The sequence below is a fragment of the Hyperolius riggenbachi genome, chromosome 5, assembly GCF_040937935.1.
Source record: "Hyperolius riggenbachi isolate aHypRig1 chromosome 5, aHypRig1.pri, whole genome shotgun sequence".
Classification (NCBI taxonomy): Eukaryota; Metazoa; Chordata; class Amphibia; order Anura; family Hyperoliidae; genus Hyperolius; species Hyperolius riggenbachi.
Genome location: NC_090650.1, coordinates 184111588 through 184138585, shown reverse-complemented (window position 1 = coordinate 184138585; position 26998 = coordinate 184111588). Strand labels below are relative to the sequence as shown.

The 26998-nt window shown below is 46.1% G+C and overlaps 1 protein-coding gene across 4 annotated transcripts in view; it reads right to left on the bottom strand.

Annotated features, from left to right (window-relative positions):
• The window catches only part of TRIP13 (thyroid hormone receptor interactor 13), a 303085-nt gene extending 291320 nt beyond the window's left edge, over positions 1-11765 (bottom strand). The window contains exon 1 of one of the 4 annotated variants that reach the window (XM_068236476.1): positions 11465-11765. In XM_068236476.1, the coding sequence (XP_068092577.1) occupies positions 11465-11542 (78 nt within the window). In that variant the 5' untranslated portion in view covers positions 11543-11765. Of the gene's footprint in view, positions 1-3201; positions 3275-3688; positions 3869-11464 lie in introns of those variants that run through there. The other 3 variants (XM_068236479.1, XM_068236480.1, XM_068236481.1) reach the window with 3 other exon arrangements.
• Positions 11766-26998: the final 15233 nt, after the last annotated feature.

The following is a 26998-nucleotide window of genomic DNA, read 5'->3' as shown; positions in this document are numbered from 1 at the left end:
CAATGAATGTATCATTAAGCAAAAACAATAAAACAGTAAAAACTTAAAAAGCAGATTTAAATTTAAAATAAAATTGTGGAATATCTTAAGTATTTTTTAGGAGAAGGAGGATAGATAAAATTGTTTATTTAATTAGTTACTTTTCACCTCGGGTGTCCTTTAACCACTTGAGGACCACAGTCTTTTCGCCCCTTAACCTCCCCGGCGTTCTATTGAGATCGCCAGGGAGGCTGCGGGAGGGTTTTTTTTTAATTAAAAAAAAACTATTTCATGCAGCCAACTGAAAGTTGGCTGCATGAAAGCCCACTAGAGGGCGCTCCGGAGGCGTTCTTCCGATCGCCTCCGGCGCCCAGAATAAACAAGGAAGGCCGCAATGAGCGGCCTTCCTTGTTTTGCTTAGATCGTCGCCATAGCGACGAGCGGAGTGACGTCATGGACGTCAGCCGCCTCCGATCCAGCCCTTAGCGCTGGCCGGAACTTTTTGTTCCGGCTGCGCAGGGCTCAGGCGGCTGGGGGGACCCTCTTCCGCCGCTGCTCGCGGCGAATCGCCGCAGAGCGGCGGCGATCAGGCAGCACACGCGGCTGGCAAAGTGCCGGCTGCGTGTGCTGCACTTTATTTGAAGAAAATCGGCCCAGCAGGGCCTGAGCGGCAGCCTCCGGCGGTGATGGACGACCGCTCAGGAGGTTAAAGAGGAACTGAACTAAAAAAAAGTCACTAAATTGAGCCTCCGTATCGCTTTGAAATTAATGATTAGACACAAAACACTTGTGAAGGGCAATATAAAAGTAGATATATTTGCGCAATACAACTATGAATAAAAGAGAATGGCAGGCTCCATCTTGCAACTCTCTCCCTCCATCTTACAGCTCTCACTCCATGGGGGGTGAAGTCTGATTCTGTGGGCGGTGTTACAGTTGGAGTTAGACATGCCCATTCACGCCCACAGAATGAGATTTACAGCCCACTGTCATGAGGTCATCATCAGTCGCCCTGTTACAGGAAACTGACAGCTGTGGCTTCTGCTGCTGCCCTGCACTGTACTGGCACACACCTTGATAAAGTATTATTATTTTTTCTCTAACTATGCCTCCTGCAGTGTGAGATCTTGTGCTGTCATTCTGTAGTCGTGCAGTTCTCCCCATTCGTGTTGTGCCAGATCCCATATCATGTCCTGTAGTCATGCAGCTCTTCACTTTAGCAGGGGCGCCGCCAGGCACCAAGCAGGACAAGCTGCTGCTTTGGGCCTCACAGGCTCCGTGACGTCGTCATGATGTCACACTGTGTGTTACTGACTGGCGCTGTCCGCCTTTGCTTGTACACGCCGCCACTTCCGGGACTCGGGGAGGTGGGGTAGACCTGTTCCTGTTACCCCATTCCTGACTACCTGTTCCTGGCTACCCCATTCCTGACTACCCCATTTCTGACTACCTGTTCCTGACTGCGTTCCTGTTCCTGGCTACCCTATTCCTGACTACCTGTTCCTGGCTACCCCATTCCTGACTACCTGATCCTGACTGACTACCTGTTCCTGGCTACCCCATTCCTGACTACCTGATCCTGACTGCGTACCTGTTCCTTACTACCTGTTCCTGCCTATGTGTTCCTGGCTACCCCATTCCGGACTACCTGTTCCTGACTGACTACCTGTTCCTGACTACCCCATTCCTGACTACCTGTTCCTGGCTACCCCATTCCTGACTACCTGATCCTGACTGACTACCTGTTTCTGACTACCCCATTCCTGGCTACCTGTTCCTGGCTACCCCATTCCTGACTACCTGTTCCTGGCTACCCCATTCCTGACTACCTGTTCCTGACTGACTACATGTTTCTGACTACCCCATTCCTGACTACCTGTTCCTGGATACCAGAATCCTGACTACCTGTTCCTGACTGCCTACCTGTTCCTGACTGACTACCTGTTTCTGGCTACCCCATTCCTGACTGACTACCTGTTCCTGACTACCCCATTCCTGGCTACCCCATTCCTGACTACCTGTTCCTGGCTACCCCATTCCTGACTACCTGTTCCTGGATACCACAATCCTGACTACCTGTTCCTGGCTGCCTGTTACTGTCTACCCCATTTCTGACTACCTGTTCCTGGCTACCCCATTCCTGACTACCTGTTCCTGGCTACCCCATTCCTAACTACCTGTTCCCGACTTACTACCTGTTCCTGGCTACCCCATTCCTGGCTACCTGATCCTGACTGACTACCCCATTCCTGACTACCTGTTCCTGACTGCCTACCTGTTTCTGACTGACTACCTGTTTCTGGCTACCCCATTCCTGACTGACTACCCCAATTCCTGACTACCTGTTCCTGTCTACCCCATTCCTGACTACCTGATCCTGACTGACTACCCCATTCCTGACTACCTGTTCCTGGCTACCCCATTCCTAACTACCTGTTCCCGACTTACTACCTGTTCCTGGCTACCCCATTCCTGGCTACCTGATCCTGACTGACTACCCCATTCCTGACTACCTGTTCCTGGCTACCCCATTCCTGACTACCTGTTCCTGACTACGTGTTCCTGGCTACCCCATTCCTGACTACTAGACTAGAGATGTGAGGGTGCACATCTCTTGCGCAGACTGGCCGCGACTGGCAGAAGTTATGGGACTCTGTACCGGAGCAGGAGAAGGATGAGGATGGCGGCATGGGAGCGATCCATGCAGATGAAGCCCCGGTATGTATAACACTTAACTTTGATCAGCTCCGGTACACAGGAAATACATGTCAGCCTTCATATCCATCTCAGGTCACAGCTCAAACCACTAGCTTTTATAGCATCCATTACAGTCAAGTAGCATTTGTTTGTACAATATATTGCCTGCCTTTATGTGCTGCCCCTGGACAGGGTCATTGTGAGTGTAGGAGAGGAGGTTGTCTGTGTGCAGGAGACCATGGAGGAAAGGGAATGTTAGCTGGGCTGACGATGTTGGAGGTGAGGAGACTCCAGGCTAAAGGAATTGGAGGCAGGGCTAGTAAAAGTTAAACTGCAGACAGGCTAGCTAAAGGAATGCTTCTGTGTGTGGAAGCTCAGCTAGAACTGCGAGACAAACATACTAAGGATAAGAAGCAGGACATGGGAGAGCACTTTTACACATAAAGCTAGCCTAGCAGATAACTGAGCGGAGGGAGAGCATGGAGCATGCAGTGCAATAAAGCATGAAAGACAGCCGCTATTTACCCTCACTTGCTCCACTGATTTAATTGCTGCTGCCAGTGCTACTCCCCAGATTCACTGTCCTCAGTGCCCTGTCCGGTACAGCAGCCCTTCTCTTTCTCACCTCCCTCAGCTGTCTGCCCACTGTCAGGATTCTCCAGCGCCTCCTGATGACGCACAGTATAAACAAACAAAGCTGCAGGGAGGTAATTACTTAGAAGGCGTATTTTGCATAGCAGGATCATTGCGAGCCTGCCAGGCAGTTACAACGTGACTTGCCGCGGCAGAAAACGTCACAGGGGTGGAGTTTATTAATTAAATTGCATATTATAGTTTATTCACATATTTTTGTACAAATACTGTACTGTTTTTGCCTACAATCATTAACATGGATTGGGATGCTCTGTTTTCATATTCTAAATTCAGTTCCTCTTTAAAGAGAACCTGTACTGAGTAAAAAATATTTAAAATAAACACATGAGGTAACTTCAAATGAACATTGCATAGTTACCTTGCCATCAATTCCTTTCAGAAGCTCACCATTTTCTTCTGACAATAATCCCTTCCAGTTCTGACAATATTTTGTCAGATCTGAAATATATCAGTTGCTGTCAGTAAAATATCAGTTGCTGTCAGTTATAGCTGAGAGGAAAACTGATGTACCAGGTAAATGTCCATGTTTCCCTATGGCTCAAGTGGGCGATGTTACAGTTTAACTGTGTGCTGACCAGAAAGCTGTTATGGTTAATGGCCATTTTCAAAATGGAGGACGGAAAATTCCCTTGATCCCAGTGAACAAACAGGACACGGGACAGGAGAAAGACACTGAGGAGTAGACTACATGGAAGTTAAGTATGACTTGTGTATGCTTATTTTGACTTTTCATTTTCAGTTCAGGTTTTCTTTAAAGGGATACTGTAGGGGGGTCAGGGGAAAATGAGCTGAACTTACCCGGGGCTTCTAATGGTCCCCCGCAAACATCTAGTGCCCGCGCAGCCGCTCACCGATGCTCCGGCCCCGCCTCCGGTTCACTTCTGGAATTTCTGACTTTAAAGTCAGAAAACCACTGTGCCTGCGTTGCCGTGTCCTCGATCCCGCTGATGTCATCAAGAGCGCACAGCGCAGGCCCAGTATGGTCTGTGTCTGCGCAGTACACTCCTGGTGACATCAGCGGGAGCGAGGACACGGCAACGCAGGCGCAGTGGTTTTCTGACTTTAAAGTCAGAAATTCCAGAAGAGAACCGGAGGCGGGGCCGGAGCATTAGGGAGTGGCTGCGCCAACACAGGATGTCTGCGGGGGACCATTAGAAGCCCCGGGTAAGTTCAGCTCATTTTCCCCAGACCCCCCCTACAGTATCCCTTTAAGGACCAGAGCCTTTTATTCCATTCAGACCACTGCAGCTTTCACGGTTTATTGCTCGGTCATACAACCTACCACCTAAATGAATTTTACCTCCTTTTCTTGTCACTAATACAGCTTTCTTTTGGTGCTATTTGATTGCTGCTGCGAGTTTTAGTTTTTATTATATTCATCAAAAAAGACATGAATTTTGTAAAAAAATGACTTTTTTAACTTTCTGTGCTGACATTTTTCAAATAAAGTAAAATTTCCTATACATTTGAGCGCGAAAGTTATTCTGCTACATGTCTTTGATAAAAAAAAAAAAAAAAAACATTCAGTGCAGTGTTGCCAACTCATCCCTTTAATTACTGACACATCTAAGTTATACAGGTTCTGGGGCTATTTGCACATAATCAGTGCCTTAACTGCATCTACCTAGCCACAAAACCTGTATAAATCATAAGTGTCAGTAATTAAAGGGATGAGTTGGCAACACTGATTCAGTGTATATTTATTGGATTGGGTAAAAGTTATAGCGTTTACAAACTATGGTGCCAAAAGTGAATTTTCCCATTTTCAAGCATCTCTGACTATTCTGACCACCTGTCATGTTTCATGAGGTGCTAAAATTCCAGGATAGTATAAATACCCCCCAAATGACCCCATTTTGGAAAGAAGACATCCCAAAGTATTCAGTGAGAGGCATGGTGAGTTCATAGAAGATTTTATTTTTTGTCACAAGTTAGCAGAAAATGACACTTTGTGACAAAAAAAAAAAAAAAAAAAGTTTCCATTTCTTCTAACTTGCGACAAAAAAAAAAAAAAATGAAATCTGCCACGGACTCACTATGCTCCTCTCTGAATACCTTGAAGTGTCTACTTTCCAAAATGGGGTCATTTGTGGGGTGTGTTAACTTCATTTTGGGGGGTGCCTAATTGTAAGCACCCCTGTAAAGCCTAAAGATGCTCATTGGACTTTGGGCCCCTTAGCGCAGTTAGGCTGCAAAAAAGTGCCACACATGTGGTATTGCCGTACTCAGGAGGAGTAGTATAATGTGTTTTGGTGTGTATTTTTACACATACCCATGCTGGGTGGGAGAAATATCTCCGTAAATGACAATTTTTTTATTTATTTTTTTTTACACACAATTGTCTATTTACAGAGATATTTCTCCCACCCAGCATGGGTATGTGTAAAAATACACCCCAAAACACATTATACTACTTCTCCTGAGTACAGCGATACCACATGTGTGGCACTTTTTTGCACCCTAACTGCGCTAAGGGGCCCAAAGTCCAATGAGTACCTTTAGGATTTCACAAAATGCCAGGGCAGTATAGGAACCCCACAAATGACCCCATTTTAAAAAGAAGACACCACAAGGTATTCCGTTAGGAGTATGGTGAGTTCATAGAAGATTTTTTTTTGTCACAAGTTAGCGGAAATTGATTTTAATTGTTTTTTTTCACAAAGTGTCATTTTCCGCTAACTTGTGACAAAAAATAAAATACTGCCCTGGCATTTTAGGGGCCCTAAACCGTGAGGAGTAGTCTTGAAACCAAATGTCGCAAAATGACCTGTGAAATCCTAAAGGTACTCATTGGACTTTGGGCCCCTTAGTGCACATAGGATGCAAAAAAGTGCCACACATGTGGTATCGCCGTACTCAGGAGAAGTAGTATAATGTGTTTTGTGGTGTATTTTTACACATACAGATGCTGGGTGGGAGAAATATCTCTGTAAATGACACATTTTTGATTTTTTTTTTTTACACACAATTGTCCATTTACAGAGAGATTTCTCCCACCCAGCATGGGTATGTGTAAAAATACACCACAAAACACATTATACTACTTCTCCTGAGTACGGCGATACCACATGTGTGACACTTTTTTGCAGCCTAGGTGCGCTAAGGGGCCCAAAGTCCTATTCACAGGTCATTTTGAGGCATTTGTTTTTTAGACTACTCCTCACGGTTTAGGGCCCCTAAAATGCCAGGGCAGTATAGGAACCCCACAAGTGACCCCATTTCAGAAAGAAGACACCCCAAGGTATTCCGTTAGGTGTATGGTGAGTTCATAGAAGATTTTATTTTTTGTCACAAGTTAGTGAAAAATGACACTTTGTGAAAAAAACAATAAAAATCAATATGAACTCGTCATACACCTAAAAAGGGGTCACTTGTGGGGTTCCTATACTGCCCTGGCATTTTACGGGCCCAAAACCGTGAGTAGTCTGGAAACCAAATTTCTCAAAATGACTGTTCCGGGGAATAAGCATCTGCAAATTTTGATGACAGGTGGTCTATGAGGGGGCAAATTTTGTGGAACCGTTCATAAGCAGGGTGGCCTCTTAGATGACAGGTTGTATTGGGCCTGATCTGATGGATAGGAGTGCTAGGGGGGGTGACAGGAGGTGATTGATGGGTGTCTCAGGGGGTGGTTAGAGGGGAAAATAGATGCAATCAATGCACTGGGGAGGTGATCGGAAGGGGGTCTGAGGGGGATCTGAGGGTTTGGCCGAGTGATCAGGAGCCCACACGGGGCAAATTGGGGCCTGATCTGATGGGTAGGTGTGCTAGGGGGTGACAGGTGGTGACAGGAGGTGATTGATGGGTGTCTCAAGGTGTGATTAGAGGGGGGAAATAGATGCAAGCAATGCACTGGCGAGGTGATCTGATGGTGTGGGCGGGTGATTCGGTGCCCTAGGGGCAGATAGGGGTCTAATCAGATGGGTATCAGTGACAGGGGCTGATTGATGGGTGATCAGTGGCTGATTAGATGGCAGAGCAGATGTAAACAATGCACTTTGGAGGTGATCTGAGGGTAGGTCTGGGGCAATCTGATGGTGTGGGTGGGTGATCAGATTGCCCGCAAGGGGCAGGTTAAGGGCTGATTGATGGGTGGCAGTGACAGGGGGTGACTGATGGGTGGCAGTGACAGGAGGTGATTGACAGGTGATCAGTGGATTATTACAGGGAAGAACAGATGTAAATAATGCACTGGCGAATTGATAAGGGGGGGGTCTGAGGGCAATCTGAGCGTGTGGGCGGGTGATTGGGTGCCCGCAAGGGGCAGATTAGGGACTAATCTGATGGGTAACAGTGACAGGTGGTGATAGGGGGTGATTGATGGGTGATTGATGGGTAATTAGTGGGTGTTTAGAGGAGAGAACAGATGTAAACACTGCACTTGGGAGGTGATCTGATGTCGGATCTGCGAGCGATCTATTGGTGTGGGTGGGTGATCAGATTGCCCGCAAGGGGCAGGTTAGGGGCTGACTGATGGGTGGCAGTGCCAGGGGGTGATTGATGGGTGATTGACAGGTGATCAGTGGGTTATTACAGGGGGGATAGAGGCATACAGTACACAGGGGGGGGGTGTCTAGGGAGAATCTGAGGGGTGGGGGGGGTGATCAGGAAGGAGCAGGGGGCAGTTTAGGGTTAAAAAAATAGCGTTGACAGATAGTGACAGGGAGTGATTGATGGGTGATTAGGGAGGTGACTGGGTGCAAACAGTGGTCTGGGGGGTGGGCAGGGGGGGGGGGGGGGGGGGCTGAGGGTGCTGTGGGCGATCAGGGGGCAGGGGGGGAAATCAGTGTGCTTGGGTGCAGACATTTACAAAGCCTATTATACGCGTGTCATGCGGCGATCCGGGTGCTAGGGGGGCTGAGCCAGTCGCCAGCGGCTGATTGCGTCACGAATGACACGATCGCCGCATAACCACTCCCACCGCCGATGGGCGTATTGCGGTCGTTTGGGCCCAGCCCTTACCGCCGCCCATCAGCTTAAGGTGGTCGGCAAGTGGTTAAGGGCTGGTGCACACCAGAGCGATTCTGGAGTGTTTTTTAAAATGCTTGCAGGGTTAAAACCGTTTGGCTAATGAAAGTGAATGGGCTGGTGCACACCAGAGCGGTTAGTTTTTTCCACAAACGCAAACTTGGGGGCTGCAGCATTTTTTAGATTTCTGAGGCATATCTGCCTCAAAGTTAAAGTATAGGAAAGTTGAAAAACGCTCTGAAAAACGCTAGATCAGAGCGATTTTCCAGGCGTTTTCGTTACAGAAGCTGTTCAGTAACAGCTTTACTGTAACAATATATGAAATCTGCTACACAAAAACGCTCCAAAAAACGCTAGGCATGTTTAGAAAACCTCTCTTAGGCTTCCTGCACACTGCAAATCCGTTTGGGATTCTGATTTAGTTTCCGATTTGCAATTCCGATTTTTCCCTGAACGCAATCAGCAGAAAAACGGAGGAAAAAACGCAGCATGCAGTAACGATTTAAGATCGGAATCGGATGTAAAAAACGATTCAAAATCGGAAATCGCATGCAGTGTGCAGGGAGCCTAAGGGCCCATTCACACTAGAGCGTTTTACCGGCGATTTCGGCAAAATGCTCAAGCGCTAGTGCTACGATACCCTGTGGGCCCGTTCTTACTTTGGAGATTTGCGCTAATCGCCGCGATTAACGCAAATCGCCAATGCAAACTTTTAGACTCCCCATTTTCAGGCAATCGCGTTTTAGTGGCATAGAAGCGCTAAACGCGATCGCAGGAAAATCGCTGCAGTGTCCAGTGATTTTCCCCCGTGAAATTGCAGAAAAATCACTCCCGCAAGGTTTTGAGCTTTCAAGTGTGAATGGGGCATTAACATGCCTAGAATCGCTCTGAAAATCTGCTTCGAAAACCTCTAGCGGTTTGCGGATTATTATTATTGATTTATAAAGTGCCAACATATTCCGTGGTGCTGTACAAAGTAAGAAACAAACATGGGGTACATAATACAGACAATGGTGTACACTAATATACAAGATACATAATTAGTGACAAAATACACATTACACAGCATACAGAATGGAAAATAAGGAAGTGCTAATGACAGTGATAAAAGTAACATGATGAATAAAATGTATAATGATTTCCAAGACACAGAACAGGGAGAGAGCCCTGCTCTTGCGACCTTACAATCTAAAGGGAATGGGGGAATCTGCTAGGGGTTTTTGGTGTGCACTGGCCCTAAGGGCCCTTTTCCACTAGCAGTCGCTAGCGTTCACACTGAACGCTAGCGATTGCTGAATTGCAATTACCGGCGATTCCCCGACGTTCGCGGCCGCGATTTTGCTATGCTATGCACTGCATAGCAAAATCGCGGCAAATATCGCTCCGCCGCGCGTTCCTATGTTAAAAAGCAAACCGTAGCGATTGTAAAATCGCTAGCAGTTTGCGTCTTTGCGATTCAGCCAGCGCAAACGCGCTGGTGGAAAAGGGCCCTAAGAGAGCGAGACTTCAGCTGTGAGCACAGATTCCTCAGAGAAAACACTGGAAAAAAATGTATTTGCATATGGCCCCTGAAGTGAGACGGATATGGAGGCTGACATAGTTATTGTTTTAAACAATACCAGTTGCCCAGCTATCCCTCTGCCGCTAATACTTTTAGCCATAGACCCTGTGTGTGTTTCAGACACTACTGAAGCCAACGAGACCAGCAGGACAGTCCAGGCAACGGGTATTGTTTAAAGAGGAACTGTTGCGAAAATCTTAAAATTTAAAACACATACAAATAAGAAGTACGTTTCTTCCAGAGTAAAATGAGCCATAAATTACTTCTCTCCTATGTTGCTGGCATTTACAGTAAGTAGTAGAAATCTGACATTACCGACAGGTTTTGGGCTAGTCCATCTCTCCATAGGGGATTCTCAGTATGGCCTTTATTCCTTACAAAGACACTCCCTGAAAAATATTTTTACAAAGCTGCTGACCAGGCTCCCTGATCACCGTACACTTTTTTGGCAGTTGGGACAGAGCAACTGCGGAGCAGTGCTTTTCCGTGCTGCTAGATTTGGGCGCAGTCAGCGCTGCCATAGACTATAATGGGAATCAGTCTACAGCAGCGCTCAGTAAGTAACGTCGGCTCCGTCCGAGGACGGAGCCGAGGTTGCTTAAAAATCTCAATAATTCACCTCCAGCAATAGCTGGAAGCCGAATTATTTCATTCTCCCTCTATCCATGGCGGCCTGGAGGGGGAATAGTAAATAACACGGCCCAGACTTGTGCAGAAGCAGGATCAGCCGTATAACAGCTGTATCCTGCGCCGATTTCAAATGTACTCGAGCAACTGCCGCTCACTAAGTGCTTTTTGAAAATAAACAAATCCCTGTGAACCCCCCCCCCCCCCCTCCATGAGGAGATGGGCTAGTCCAAAACCTGTCGGTTCTGACAGATTTCTACTACCTACTGTAAGTGACAGCAACATAGGAGAAAGGTAAATTGTGGCTCATTTTACTCTGGAAGAAGCATGCTTCTTAATTGTATATGTTTACATATATTTTAAAAAGTTTAACATTTTCACAAAATAAGTCCTTTAACCACTTTAGGGCACAAACGGTGTAGAGTTCAAACAGTGTGGTCCGTAATCAGTTAAAAGGAAACAACTATGGCATCCTCCATATCCCTTTTACCTCAGGCAACGGGTATTGCTCAACCACTTTAGGGCACAAAGGTGTAGATTTCAAACAGTGTGGTCCATAATCAGTTAAAAGGAAATAAGTATAGCATCCTCCATATCCCTTTTACCTCGGGATCCCTTAAAGTGGTGAGTACAGGTAATATGCAAATCATTTCTAGCTTTTATGCAGATTGAATGCAGTCTTGAACTGAGCCAATCAAATGCCTTTTCTGTCCAATTTGATTGGACCGATTGCAAGCTATATACAATCTGCATACCTGACTTCTGTGAATCTTACTGACCATCTGTAGTCGCTTTAGTTTCTCAGCAATGAGGGCAATGTCGAAACAGCAAAGGGGTTGTGGGTAAATAGTGATGCCTTGTGGACCCGGAATACATTCGAGGGTAAAGGATATGCACACCATAAGTTAGTAGGTTGGAGGGAATTTGTCACAAAAACCCAAAGTCAAGGAAACGGACTTTAACATAATCATCGCTTACCCTAATGCGCCAAATTGGAACGTAATCAAACCTGCCGCGCACACGCTTTACCTCACAAAACAGGAGGAGGCAGCACATTGCGCTTTGCGAACATATGAGTCTCCAATCACTGGAGCAGACGAGCTATGCATCTCCATTTTCTTGAAGACCGCAGCGGTTTCTTTCTTTGTCCAAGATCATGCCTATGCTTTTTGCTTTCTGCCACTAAAAGTAGACGTACTCAAGCTCAATGAGTACTATAATAATAATTACTAAGAAATTATATCTTTAGTAACATTGTCTCACGAGGTTATTTTCCTTTTGGCTGTCATTACACCCCCCCCCCCCCCCGGAAATAAACTCTAGTGATCAGGCGGAAGGACTTTGTGTTAATCTTTTCCGGAGTTTTGTTCTGTTTCTCTTGCAATTCCTCTTGTAATAATAGTTATTTATTATATATACTATCGTTTCACACAGACATGGGAAAGAAACATAAGAAGCATAGGTCGGAGTGGAGGTCCTACGACGCCGGTGAGCTCGGCTCCCCCGGAGACCAGTCTCAGTGTGTGTATATTGAGTAGAGCTTTCTTTTCTGTTTTGTTTTGTGTATTTTTCGCATGGGGAAAGTTGCATCGTGGTGTTCCAAAGTGGGGCTATGTTTGTGTTCAATTATGCGAAGTAATGATAGATTACATGTTTTTGACCAATATGTTTTTTTTCCCGGACACTGATTTTTTCCAAATGGGGAATTTTTCAGATTTATTTTGTGCTGCTGAGATGGCTATTTGGCCACACTTTGGGCTCTATTCATAAAACCTTACCGCAAGTTTTCCGCTCAAAACAGCGGATTTTCCCGTCCATTTAGCAAAGTGGGCATTCATAAAAGCTGTTCCCGCATGAAAATCTACAATTCCCCCAGCAGAGCGAGAAATTTCCGCCTTCTCCAGTGTTTTTCTAGATTAATCTAGAAAAAAGTAACAAAATGGCCATTCATAAAGATTAGAGGAAGCGGTATGTGGACTGGAAATACCGTTTCCTCTGATTTTGCGGATTACATACAAGTGAATGGGACAGACCTCCCAGAGAGAGCAGTGCACGGAGGGACTCTGCCGGCTGAAGTGTTTCCGCATGCCTTCCGACAGCTTACCGCCAGCTTTCAGCGGGAGATCTCCGCTCTTGCATCGCAGCTTTCAAGATTTTTTTGAATGACCACCCAGAAGTGTAAAATACCGCTGCGGTATTTTACCTCCAGGAGTTTTTTCGCCACATCTTTTTTATGAATAGAGCCCTTTGTATCTAATTCATGGGAAAACATGATGCTCACATAGCTCCCAACTGTCCCTCTTTCGGAGGGACAGTCCCTCTTTGGGAGCCCTGTCCCTCTGTCCCTCTTTCCTCCTCATTTGTCCCTCTTTCAGGACTTTGTCCCTCTTTTCTACTTAATTATATATACTTCTCTACTAAAAAATGTTTGTTTGACTCTAAAATGCATTTCCATCCTTTAAATTGATGTATTACTAATTCTAAAATGTTAATATGTAGGAAAATGAACCAGGATAGAAAGGACCAGTGTGATTTGAATTACAAAACAACATATTTTTCTTATGTAATCTTCATGGTATGCATGCCTAGGGGTGTGATGAGGCATGATCAGGGGTGTGGCAGGGGCGTGGCTTAAGTGTCCCTCTTTCTCATCTCAAAAAGTTGGAAGGTATGTGCTCATATCAAGAAATCTGCCATTGTAGTGTTTCCTAAAAATCTTACTTTTTATGTTACAGAGGGACGTATGAGTAATAAGCATCTGAAATGTGATATGTCAGCAAAAAGATGGATCAGTGGCTCTCCTTTCCTTATGGGTCTATAATCTAGGTTGCAAGTCACACCACCAGGCTTAATCCTATATAATAATCTGCGCATCCTGCGCCCTTGCGTTGTGTCTGGCATGCATGTGCGGCACGCGTACAGACAGCAGAGCAGGATGGGCATGTGCGTTTTGTGTGGTCACAGCGGTGGGAGCACAGCTGTGCGTTGCAGGGTGGGTGAGGCCTAATGCCTGTTTTTTTTATGGGCGGACCTTTTGACTAGTACTATATAAATCTAATTTTGATGATCACCAAAAGCCAGGCCCAGACTTATATCACCGGAGCCTATAGGCACAGATGTCCTGGCACCTCAGCCTTCGCCCTCCGTCAACCTACAAACCCCTGCCGAACTGCTCTGCAAATGTGCTGGCTGGCCCAGCAGTCACTTCTCCCTTCCCTTGCCCATCATAGGTAGCTACAGGTGCCCCTTAGCATTAGGTAGCCAGAAGTACCCTCAGTATTAAGTAGCTAGAGGTGCCCCTGACTGAAGGGAGATCTTGGGGTTCGAATCTCGGCTCTGTCTGTTCAGTAAGCCAGCACCTATTCAGTAGGAGATCTTTGGCAAGTCTCCCTAACACTGCCACTGCCTATAGAGCGCGCCCTAGTGGCTGCTGCTCTGGCGCTTTGAGTCCGCCAGGAGAAAAGCGCGATATAAATATTATTTGTCTTGTCTTGTCAGTGGAATGCCGAGAGCTGGATGAGTAACCTCTCACTTTTTCTCTGCTCGGGGGTCTGCATAGGGAAGGAGGGAGGGGAATGAGCTGCCTTTCCATCATCCGGCACCTGTAGGCACGTGCCTGTAATGCCTTATGGTAAATCCTGCCCTGCCAAAAGCCCTTTTGCAAAAAATGCTATGTAAAACAGACTCCATACTGAACAAATATCTTATTTTTTAACCACTTCAGCCCACGGGCAGTTTCACCTTAAAATGAACCTGATACGAGATAGAAAAGTTTTATACATACCTGGGGCTTTATTCAGCTCCTTCGCGGCGGTCCAAAGCCATAGCTCCCAACTGTCCCTCTTTTGGAGCGACAGTCCCTCTTTGGGAACTTAATCCCTCTGTCCCTCTTTCTTCCACATTTGTCCCTCTGTCAGGACTGATGTACAGATCTGTGTAAATATATGTATTTTTCTACTGAAAAATGTTTCATTGGCTTCAAACTTTATTTCTATCCTTTAAATTGATATATATCATAGTTTTAAAGGGAAGGTTCAGGGAGGGGAGTGAAAAAATAAAAATAAATTTCCACTTACCTGGGGCTTCCTCCAGCCCGTGGCAGGCAGGAGGTGCCCTCGCCGCCGCTCCGCAGGCTCCCAGTGGCCGACCTGGCCAAGGCCCGGCACTTCTGCGTCCCACGCGGGCGCGCTGATGTCATCGGATGTCCTCCGGGCTGTACTGCGCAGGGGCAGTAGTTCTGCGCCTGTGCAGTACAGCCCGGAGGACGTCCGATGACGTCAGCGCGCCCGCGTGGGACGCAGAAGTGCCGGGCCTTGGAGCGCAGAAGAGCCCGACCTGGCAGCCGGCCTGGCCAGGTCGGGTCGGCCACCGGAGACCACCGGGAGCCTGCAGAGCGGCGGCGAGCCTGCCACGGGCTGGAGGAAGCCCCAGGTAAGTGGAAATTTATTTTTATTTTTTCACTCCCCCCCCTGAACCTTCCCTTTAAACATTAATATGACGGACATATGATATTAGAAAGGACCAATGTAATTTTCGAATTCGAATCACATCTTTTGCTTATGAATTTTAGTGATATGCATGGCGAAGGGTGTGGCAGGGATGTGGTAAGAGGTGTGGCAGGGGCGTGTCTTAAGTGTCCCTCTTTCTCATCTCAAAAAGTTGGGAGGTAAGCCAAAGTCTCCTAGAACTCACGGTATCTGCCCCGTTCTCCGCGGCCAGTTGGGTGTGCTGCATATGCGTATTGTAAACCTGATATGTTTTTTTGTTTTTTTTTAACCTGGGGCTTTCTCCAGTCCCTCGCAGCTGTCTGTCACAGACAACGCGGGCTTGATTGACAGCGGCGCTTCACGCAGGCGCAGTAAAGACTACCTTGAGGTCGTCCTCTGCCCCGTGCAGCAGCCAGGAAGGAGCCTCAGCCTATACCCTCTGACGAAGGAACTCCCCAGAAACGGCGCTGTCAGGGTGTACCTGATTCCCATGATGCACTATATCTGATCATACATTTTTTATTTTTTTTTTATTTCTCCAAGCTTGGATAATTTTTTATGCATTCTCTCTATTGTATTCCCACTGCTTGTAATACTGATGATGACGATGGGATTCATGGGAGGTTCTTGATTCTCTTCCACTTTGGTCTATCTCTATGTATACTGCTGTAACATATTGTTGTGAGCTACTGACTGCCATTTGATTTTATCTGTTAATTGTACTGCTGTATACATTTTTCAATATACACTTTATGCATTCAACTTGTGCTGGTGTGAGAGTCAATCTTTTTTTAGTGTTTCAAGTCCTACCGCATAGAGCCATATTAATTCATGCCATGCACTGATGAGGATCAACCAGTCTGAAACAGTCTGTATGCATGTTGGGTTAACATGGCTCACATACCTCCCTACTTTTTGAGATAAGAAAGAGGGACACTTGAGCCACTTCCCTGCCACACCCCTAATCGCATACCCACCAAACCCCTAGTCATGCCTACTATAAAGTTTTAATAAGAAAAATGTGTTTTTATAAGTCAAGCCACACTGGTCCTTGCTATCCTGGTTTATTTTCCATCATATTAACACATGAAAATAAGAAATCTATCAATTTCAAGGATGGGAATAAAGTTTAGAGTTAAACTCATTTTTCAGTAGAAAATTACATACATTTACATAGCTCTGTACATCAGTCCTGAAAGAGGGACAAATGAGGAAGAAAGAGGCATAGAGGACTGGGCTCCCAAAGAGGGACTGTCCCTCCAATTGGGAGCTTTGGGCTCAGTACAATTAACAAGCAGCTTTTAGCCGGGTGCTCCACCTGGCTAATTTTGGTGAACACCCGGCTGTCATCGGATCGTTTCCTCCTCCTCCTCCGTAAGCAGAGCTGCGCCGGCCTTTCATTCCCCCATCGCGTCCCACCCGTCTTTTTCATGTCACCCAGCTGGAAAAAAAATTCTGGGAAGAACACTGAAGCTGACACATCATTGCATTACAGTGGTTTAGCTTTCAGAGACAACAACGGGATGATTTGCATATACAGCAGTGATGCACTGTGGGACACCTCGTATGCTCACTTCAACCTGAGTGATCGCAAATACCTTCTGTTTTAAGAAGGCAACATTCTGGTTTACATAGCATTTTAGTAAGAGGGCTTTTAGGTCGTTTTTAGCCCCTTGCCCCAGGAGTTCTGGTTTACCACAAGCTTGCTGGGCAATCTGTAACTCATTTAGCCAGTTAATGCAAAACAGAAATTTTCAGTGAAAAACATACGTTTTTAAAACCATTGTCTTGGATCAGTGTGCAGGTGCCGCAGATGTGGCGCACCCGTGAACATGTGCAGCCACTTTTCATTGACAATGGGCTGACGTTAAGTTGTTAAAGAGAATCTGAGCCGTTGGCATACCTTTATAAAAATCATACTAGTTTATTCGGGTGGTGAGCAGGGAACATGCCTCTGTGTCCCATTTGCCCCCCGCCTCTCCTCAGATACACTTTATGGGCTCAAACTCACTAGCAGTTTTTTCTAAGCACTAGTGATTTGAAAAGCTCTTGCTAATGCAATGTTATTGGTGATTTTTATAAAATCACATTGCTCAAGTGGGATCACAGATTTAGCATTACATTAGCAAGAGCTTTTCAAATCACAAGCACTTATAAATAGTTTTAGTAATATACTGCTAGTGGGTTCCAGGCCTAAGAGTTGTCTGTATTTTAACTCCCTGCATGGTGTTCATCCAACTGTGAATGCCCCCAGTTTTTTGTTTTACTTACCGATTACTGACAGCTATTTGAACTGGTCTGCTGCAGAAATTGTGATCACTTGGCACTGCTGGCAGGCAGATTTAATACGTTATAGGGCCGATTTGTTTTTATTTTTTTTCTGTTGGGGAAGTGTGCCTTCCCCAGCCTGGCAGGGTGTGCAGAGCAGCACAGGGAGCTGCCATATTTACCTGTCCAAATGGTATCTCCTCTCCTTTGCACTGCAATGCCGACATCCTCTTCGTAGTTCCAATCATATGATATGACATTTGATCGTAACTGTAACGATTGCGGAATCGTCTCCGTGGTCAGCGCACCAGACGTGCGCTGACGCGGCGGATTTCCTCCACAAGCGTATTATTGCGGACACCCAGGCTAGGTGCTATGCACCCGCAGAGGGCAATTCCCACCGGCAGATGGCGCTGTGGAGTGCAGGCGAACACAGCCGCTGCACAGCCACAGATGCCAAATGGGAATTGTACAGATCCGGGACAAGGTACAATCAGGCAGGGCTGGATAGCCCACAGGGAACAGAGCAAAAGGACAGAACCAATGTGTGCCCACCAAATTAGTCGCCACCCAGCGACGGCGAACACACAACGGCGGAAACGAAGTAGGAAACGCAATCGCAAGAATGGCGATTGCCAATAGCGACACAAGACTGAGCAGGACAGAGCACAAGGGTAGCAAAGGCACAGCAAATCATACAAAGAGAAAGATAAAGAAAATAACAAATGCTAGCTGAACGCGAACACCGCACTCATTCGCAACAGTGCACGCGTTCGTGCGCGGTCTCCGCGTGTTACGCACAACAGAGACAAGCACGCCTAACTAACCAAAGACAGACAAACACGAAACAGAGAACGCGAGCGCTTGCTTAACGGTTACCTAACTGAGCCTACAGCAAGCGTTTCGAATCAGACAAGACAGACACACGAAAACAGGGACAAGTGAGAGATAGGATCCACAGCACTAGCGAAAAGTGGCTAGCGCGATCCAAGTACAGAGTAGCAGAACAGAAGGATCCCCAGCGCTAGCGAAAAGTGGCTAGCGCGATCCCAGAAGACAGAACAGAAGGATCCCCAGCGCTAGCGAAAAGTAGCTAGCGCGATCCCAGGAGACAGAACAGAAGGATCCCCAGCACTAGCGCTAGGGCGAGTGCGATCCAAACACACGGCAGACAGAACAGATGAGGTAGGCAGAAACAACCGCTGTTTCAACCTACACTCCAGACTCAATCAGAAGGATCCACAGCCGCTAACGCTAGGGCTTGTACGATCCAAACACAAGACAGACGGAACAGGCAAAACAGATAATACAACCTGACTGGACTAGAAGGGGAGCCTAAAGCAACCCCCAGGAATTAACTATACTAGATAGCAATGGCTGACACTCCAGCAGTGTCCATCAGGAACAGACCATGGAAGGGAAATGTCCAGCAAAGCATTCTGGGAGCAGAATGCTTTTATAGTGCTAGTCATCAAAAGAAGGCAGGTAACGGATTTGCATGACTAATGTATGCAAATTCCTCAGCAACACAAGCTGCAGAACTGACAGAAAGTCTCTCTTAAAGAGACCTGCAGAATGCAGACGTGAACAGTGGTCAAAACGCTGCCTGTCTGCACAGGCAGCTGAGCAGATTCTCACAGTAACCCAGGGGATGGTGTCAGTGGTGCAGCGTCCCCCGGAGGTAGAAGAGGAGTCTTCCATCACCCCACTCCCACCATCAGGCGGCGCTACAACTTTGACACGATGAAGAGAAGCTGATCAAACAGCCGGGAATGGGTAAGTATAAAGACGCTCCCTGCACCGCTCTGAATAGCTGCATATGCTGTTTGAAGACGCTCTGACATGAATTTTCTGTCTTGAGATAATGTGTGTAGGGCTGCTAATCGGTTAAGGTGCATACATACAGATGTGCAATTTGTGTCACTCATGATATCTCTCAATCTTGTGGGTGACACTTGTGGAACCCCAATGCTATACAGCCATGTTCAAGGTAAAAGTAGAATGTCACTTTCTGCCAATATGGATAGGAAATAAGTGATAATGGAGTGCCTTCTGGAATTGAGGTAATCAGGGAAACCATGTATTCAGCTGCAGATTGTTGCTTAAAGAAGTCATCAATCAAATCCTACTACCCTCAGTACTACTCTCCCGGGGCTTCCTCGAGCCCCTGGCAGCCGCTGTGTCCCTTGCCGCAGCTACGCTCTCTGCCGCTGGCTCCCAGTCCCCGACGGTACGCTCTGGACCTCCACGTGGTCCAGAGCGTACTGTGCAGGCGCAGAAGAGGATGACCTGGAGGTCGTCCTGCGTACCATCGTGAATCGGGGGCTGAGAGCGGAGCTGTGGCGAGGTACATAGCGGCTGCCAGGGGCTGGAGGAAGCCTTGAGTAAGTAGTACTGGGGGTAGCATGATTTGATTGATGACTTCTTTTAAAGAGAACCTGAGACGAGAAGCGTCTCACATTGCGGCTGAATGGCAGACCGAGGGAGGACGGCGAGGGACTCGCACGTGTATGTGGGGCTGGAAGAAGCCCCGGGTAAGTCCGATTGTTTGTATTTTTTTTTACCTCTGGTTTACTTTAAGTCTCTGGATCATGTAGAGGCTTCACACGGCATCCTCTGGTCCCTTGTTGCTACTTACAGACCCCCCCGCCCCCCAAAGATTTCCAACAAGAGCTTGTCGGAAATCTGATTGCTGCTCTTCAAGCATGAGAACAGGTGTACAGCACTTTCATAGTAAGCTGGAGCCGCTCGTGCATAAGTTGCTCCATGCTAGTGCACAGGTACGTGTGGGTGCAGCATGGCCAGACTTGCTTCAAGAGGAGCATGGACCAGATCTTTTAGAGGACCCCAGTACGCGGTGGCAGGAGTGAGCAGGACCTGGGAAGCCTTTATAGGATCCAGTGGCTTCCCTCTTCTTGGGTATTTCCTTTTTGACTCGAGCTTCAGCTTGGGTTCACATTAACAATCTGGTCATTGCCATTTATGCTGAAAATGTAATGTGTAAACACCTGCCCCAATGCAGAGTCCCAGATCATTGTGTGGGTGCACACTAGTCTTTTACCATATTTTCTAGTTTGAATTTGGACAGATGACTTTTATCAACCAAACTATGGGGGACATTTATCAATAGTGTCTGAGACAAAATATTAGTAGGTTTTTAGAAATCTGTTCAGAATTGTCTGCTAATTGACATCCTAAGAAATCACAAAATAGTGCAGATTCTTCCTTAAAAATAGGAGGCGTTAGGAAGATCTCTCAGGCAGTGCAGTGTTTGAGGCATATTACTGTTGCTGAGGTAATGAACACCTCTGCTGTCAGAAGGCCCTGAGTGAGGGGGGAAGAGTCCTTCACAAATCTAGCCTGCACTGCTGCACTATCTGGAGATCTGCTATGAAGCACTTCTTAATCTGCAGCAATTTAGGGATGGATTTGCACTTTTCTTAACTGCAGTCGTACAGCTCTAGAAATCCACTCTAAACTGCCGATATTACAGTGGATTTGAGAAGTTTCTTACTATCATGCAGAACAGTTCCTCTGCTGGTTAGAACAGTTTTAGAAGAGAAAACTGTTGGTAATGCTTTGATAAATTTGGTCCAATGTAACTAGAAAAACTCAGCTGAGCTCATTGTTCTCTTTCTTGCCACAAGTTTCTCTTTCAGGCTACTGCCTAGCACCAATTCTGTACAGTACTCAACCTTGAACTGTATTCTAAGTGACCAAACCCCATTCCCTGCTAGTGACATTCGTGCACATACACACTTTAGTGTCTGTGAAAAGTTCCTTTCTAAGTTTTCTAAAAATGCTGAGTGGATCAGTCAAAACCAGCCTTATCAGCATGCTGACAGACGTACTTATGGGGAAACTGTTGTCAGAAATGCAGCCCCGTGTGGAGTCCTCCACCCCCCCCCCCCCCCCTCACCTGGGTCACCGCCCCCCCTCAAGCTACTTGCACAAATGTTGTTAATGTAATGTATGCAGCGAGTGGGAAAGCTTGCCTTCCTTCCTCCGCTCATCGCATTACTTCCTGCAATGCCGCCCTAAAGTATAGAGGGCGGCATTGCAGGAAGTTAAGTGGCGAGCGGTGGAACACACGTTAGTAAGGTAAGCTTCCCCACTCGCTGCATACATTACATTTACATTTGCCCAAATAGCTGGAGGGGGAGTGGGGACAGGGGGCCCAGATGAGGGAAGGGGACCACGCTCCCGGCTGCAGTAGTGCGGCAGGGATCACTCGCTGGGCCCAGCCGCACATGTGCAAAAGAGCGCAGCCAGCCAGATTATAGGCACCAATACACTATTATAGATCTCAGGTTTCCTTTAAAGAGAACCAGAGACGAAGCACCCTCATGTATTTTATTACATTTATCAGTGGGAACATGACAGTAAACACCTACCCTGCTTTTAGTTTAAATCTTCTCTGCTTAATCTGTCTATAATCAGCTGTGATAAGAATCCCTGACTGAGTCAGTCGAGGTATGACCTGGGATCATTATAGCTGAATCACTCGTTTGTGGAGTCTTTTTCAAGCCCAAGCCTTCCCCCTCCTGGATCCAGATTTCCTCATTTACATACTGAGAGCTCTGATGACATGGGAGGGGCTGCTGCTGCAGGAAAAATCTCTGAAACAGACAAGTGTGGCTGTGTGATCTGTGCAGCCAGTCATTATCTACTGTATGCAGTTTCATTACTATGAGAGACACTTCCTACAGGCCGCCACACAGCATACCAGAATATGAAGTTGAAAACACACAGATGAAATGCTGCAGTAGCAGCCCTGCTTGTCTATAGTCTCATAGAGGCTAGACAACACATCCAGAACACCTCATAACCTGGAAGCAGAAGGGATATGAGCCGGCGGCCATATTGGATATTTCCTGGAGTAATAATGGATAAAAAGCACTCAAAAAGGCACACCAGAGTGGCAAAATTATCGGGTAGAGCATTTATTCTTTACAAACTATCAACTGATATATATATTTTGTGTGAATCGTTCATCTCTGGTTCCCTTTAATTCGCTGTCACCAACCCCACATTTGCTCATCAAATCAATTTGATTTGCTGTGAAAGGGAGTGCATATATTTACATACAAAATGTGCATAAACCTGCATCAATGCAAAATTATTTGCATCTCATTGACCATACCTACTAGTGACACAACTACATATCCGGCATTATTCTTACTGCAAAGATCTTATTTTCTCACTTAATATTATAAATGTGAAAGTTTGGATGTGCGTTACCCAGTAACGCAACAATGGCTGAATGGATTTGAATGAATTTTAGCACACACATAGTACATTACCTGAAATACCATATAGGATACTTTTTATCCCCAAAGGGCAGAGACAAATACAAATTTCACTGGGAAAATGTAAACTGCAGCCATTCTAAGGCTACATACACACTTGAGATAAAAGTCTTTGGAAAATGCAAGATCACAGACCAATTTTACCCCCTTCCATGTAGTCTGAGAGCCATACTCTACACAGTCTATTCTATTGAGCTGAACTCCCCATCAGATACAAATCTTTGCAAGATGCTGGACACAAAGATGCTGTACACATTCAACAGATCACTATCTGCAAAAGATCCATTCTTGCAAAATGCATTCATAGTCTGAGATCTGCAGATCCTCATACACACCTTGTTTAACAGACCTTCATCTGCAGATCAGATCCACCAGGATTGATTTTCAGATCTGCAGATGATTGTCAGATACAGTGGGTTGCAAAAGTATTCGGCCCCCTTGGAAGTTTTCCAAATTTTTTCACATTCCTGCCACAAACATGAATCAATTTTATTGGAATTCCACATGAAAGACCATCACAAAGTGGTATACACATGAGAAGTGGAACGAAAATCATACATGATTCCAAACATTTTTAACAAATAAATAACTGCAAAGTGGTGTGTGCATAATTATTCAGCCCCCTTTGATCTGAGTGCAGTCAATTGCCTATAGACATTGCCTGATGAGTGCTAATGACAAAATAGAGTGCACCTGTGTGTAATCTGTCAGTAAAAATACAGCTGCTCTCTGGCGGCCTCAGAGGTTGTCTAAGAGAATATTGGGAGCAACAACACCGTAAAGTCCAAAGAACACACAAGACAGGTCAGGGATAAAGTTATTGAGACATTTAAAGCAGGCTTAGGCTACAAAAAGATTTCCAAAGCCTTGAACATCCCACGGAGCACTGTTCAAGCGAGCATTCAGAAATGGAAGGCGTATGGCACAACTGTAAACCTACCAAGACAAAGCCATCCACCTAAACTCACAGGCCGAACAAGCAGAGCGCTGATCAGAAATGCAGTCAAGAGGCCCATGGTGACTCTGGACGAGCTGCAGAGATATACAGCTCAGGTGGGAGACTCTGTCCAAAGGACAACTATTAGTCATGCACTGTACAAAGTTGGCTTTTTTTTTTTTTCTTTCAAAAAGTTTTTATTGATTTTCAGTTAAAGTATCAAGAAAACAATATAGTAATAAAACATATTACATACATAGCAGTTTAGTGCAATTGTATTTAGGGTACATAAAGACGCTTTAGGTAAAATATATAACATTTAAGAGAACTTTTTGATGTCAGCAGCACTAGGCATCATGTACTGACATCTGGTCAGGTCAACTTGGCGTATAGGACTTGGAGTGATTCCAATGAGAGGAAGAAGCCGTCAGGAAGGGTTGGCGGCTTAATTATCTTGACCTGGAGTACCTTATTATTGTTTGAAACAGCCCTGGGATTAAGTTCTATTGAGTTGCAACACCGTTGAGGGTTCCAAGGGCTGCCCTTTGGGTTTAACTGCGCATTTGAAGTTACTCTATTTTCCACATTGTAGGCCTGTAGGAGTAGAGGCCATCAGGCGGGAGGGGAAGGGTGGTGAGGATGGGGGGGATGGGTAGAAAGAAGTATTAGTATAGGAGCAGAAGGGCAGGGGTATAGGTGTGGGGATTGCCGAGCCACCATTAGCTTCGTTACATTATTTATTTACCAATTATAGGTAGTGGTTGGTGGGATTATATACGTTATACTGCTGTTAAGGAGTTGGGAAGCCAGTGTGAGTAGTGTTCAAAGTATGGTTTCCATGTCTTTTCGAATTGTGGAAGTTTGTCATCTACAATAGCTTTCATCCTGTCAAAACATAATGCATGACTGAGATAACCCTTGAACACATGCAGGGGGAGTGCCGGGGACCTCCAGGAGTGGGCAATTACCCGTTTGGCTGCTAGGCAGATATGTGTCAGCAATCTGTATTGTAAATTGGATATGTTAGGGGGCTTTAGGCCCAGTAGTGCTACTTCTGGCAATTTAGGGATTTGAAATTTGATCGTGGAGTATATAACTTGGTAGGTCCTGTTCCAAAACCTGCGTACTTTAGGACATGTCCACCACACATGCAGAAAGGTGCCCCTCTGACCGCAGGCCCTGAAGCATAAACCTTGATTATCAGGGTTGAGCTTCTCGATACGGTCCGGTGTCAGATACCATCTCATTAAGACCTTGTATTGGGCCTCTACCAGAGCAGAGCTAACCGATATGCTAGGCACACTCTTCCACATGCGTTGGAGGTCCTCCTTCTCAAAGGTTGTGCTGATCTCCTGTTCCCACCTAGTTATGTATGTCGGATTAGAGATATTGAGTGGGGAGATCGCATTCTTGTAGAGTAATGAGATTAAGCCCGGTGCGTGTGGGTCTGTAGCGCAAGCATGCTCAAAGTGAGTTCTAGTGCGTAGAGAATCGTGAGACCTAATATATTTCCTGATAAAGTGTGCAATCTGCATATAGCGGAAGAGTTCTGCGTCAGGTATTTGTTTGTGCTCTTTTAGGTAGCTAAAGGATTTGAGTGAGGAATCAGTCACCAAACTATAGATAGAGGTCAACCCTTTTTGAACCCACCATTTAAAGGCGTTAGGATTATGTAGCCCCGGGTAACAAAGTTGGCTTTTATGGAAGAGTGGCAAGAAGAAAGGCGTTGTTAACAGAAAGCATAAAAAGTCCCGTTGGCAGTTTGCCACAAGCCATGTGGGGGACACAGCAACCATGTGGAAGAAGGTGCTCTGGTCAGATGAGACCAAAATGGAACTTTTTGTCCAAAATGCAAAACGCTATGTGTGGTGGAAATCTAACACTGCACATCACTCTGAACACACCATCCCCACTGTCAAATGTGGTGGCAGCATCATGCTCTGGGGGTGCTTCTCTTCAGCAGGGACAGGGAAGCTGGTCAGAGTTGATGGGAAGATGGATGAAGCCAAATACAGGGCAAATTTGGAAGAAAACCTCTTGGAGGCTGCAAAAGACTTAAGACTGAGGCGGAGGTTCACCTTCCAGCAGGACAATGACCCAAAACATAAAGCCAGGGCAACAATGGAATGGTTTAAAACAAAACATATCCATGTGTTAGAATGGCCCAGTCAAAGTCCAGCTCTAAATCCAATCGAGAATCTGTAGCAAGATCTGAAAACTGCTGTTAACAAACGCTGTCCATATAATCTGAGCTGGAGCTGTTTTGCAAAGAATGGGCAAGGATTTCAGTCTCTAGATGTGCAAAGCTGTAATTGCAGCAAAAGGTGGTTCTACAAAGTATTGACTCAGGGGGCCAAATAATTACGCACAGCCCACTTTGCAGTTATTTATTTGTAAAAAATGTTTGGAATGATTTTCGACCCACTTCTCACATGTACACCACTTTGTATTGGTCTTTCACGTGGAATTCCAATAAAATTGATGCATGTTTGTGGCAGTAATGTGACAAAATGTGGAAAACTTCAAGGGGGCCGAATACTTTTGCAACCCACTGTATGCAGATGAATGTCTGTTAAACAAGGTGTGTATGAAGATCTGCAGATCTCATAGACTATGAATGCATTTTTCAGGAACGGATCTTTTGCAGGAACAGATCTTTTGCAGATACTGATCTTTTGAATGTGTACAGCATCTTTAGCTGGCCATACACTGGCCCGATTTACCGCCGTTTCGACAGCAGATTCGATCACTGGGATCGAATCTGCTGCCAATCGTTTGCGCTACGCGCCGAATTTCGATCCATTTTGTCCGATCGCTCCGTGCAGAAAATTACAGTCGATCGCCCGCGGGTAGGGAGCGCGTCGCTAGCGGCGTTTGAGTGCCCGACGACCGACGCAATAGAGCGGCAATACATTACCTGCTCCGCCGGCGCGACTGCCCCCGCTGTCACCGCTGCTTCTTCTCCGCTCTGGTCTCCGGCATGCTTCAGTTCCTCCTGCCCGGCAGGAAGTTTAAACAGTAGAGGGCGCTCTACTGTTTAAACTTCTTGCCGGGCAGGAAGAAGTAAAGCATGCTGGACCTGGAGACCAGAGCGGAGACGGAGCAGCGGTGATCGGGGGCAGTCGCACCAGCGGAGCAGGTAATGTATGCGGGCGGGGGGAGCGGCGGCAGCACCACCACCACCACAACAGATTGTGAACCGATTTCAGCCTGAAACCATTTACAATCTGTTTGCAGTAAAGGTAGCCATACGATCCCTCTCTGATCAGATTCGATCAGAGAGGGATCTATCTGTTGGTCGAATCTGATGGCAAATCGACCAGTGTATGGCTACCTTTAGTGTGCAGCATCTTGCAAAGATGTTTATCTGATGGGGAGTTCAGCTCAATAGAATAGACTGTGTAGAGTATGCTCTCATACTACATGGAATGGGGTAAAATTGGTCTGTCATCTTGCCTTTTCTAAAGACTTTTATCTCAAGTGTGTATGTAGCCTTACACTGTTAATGATA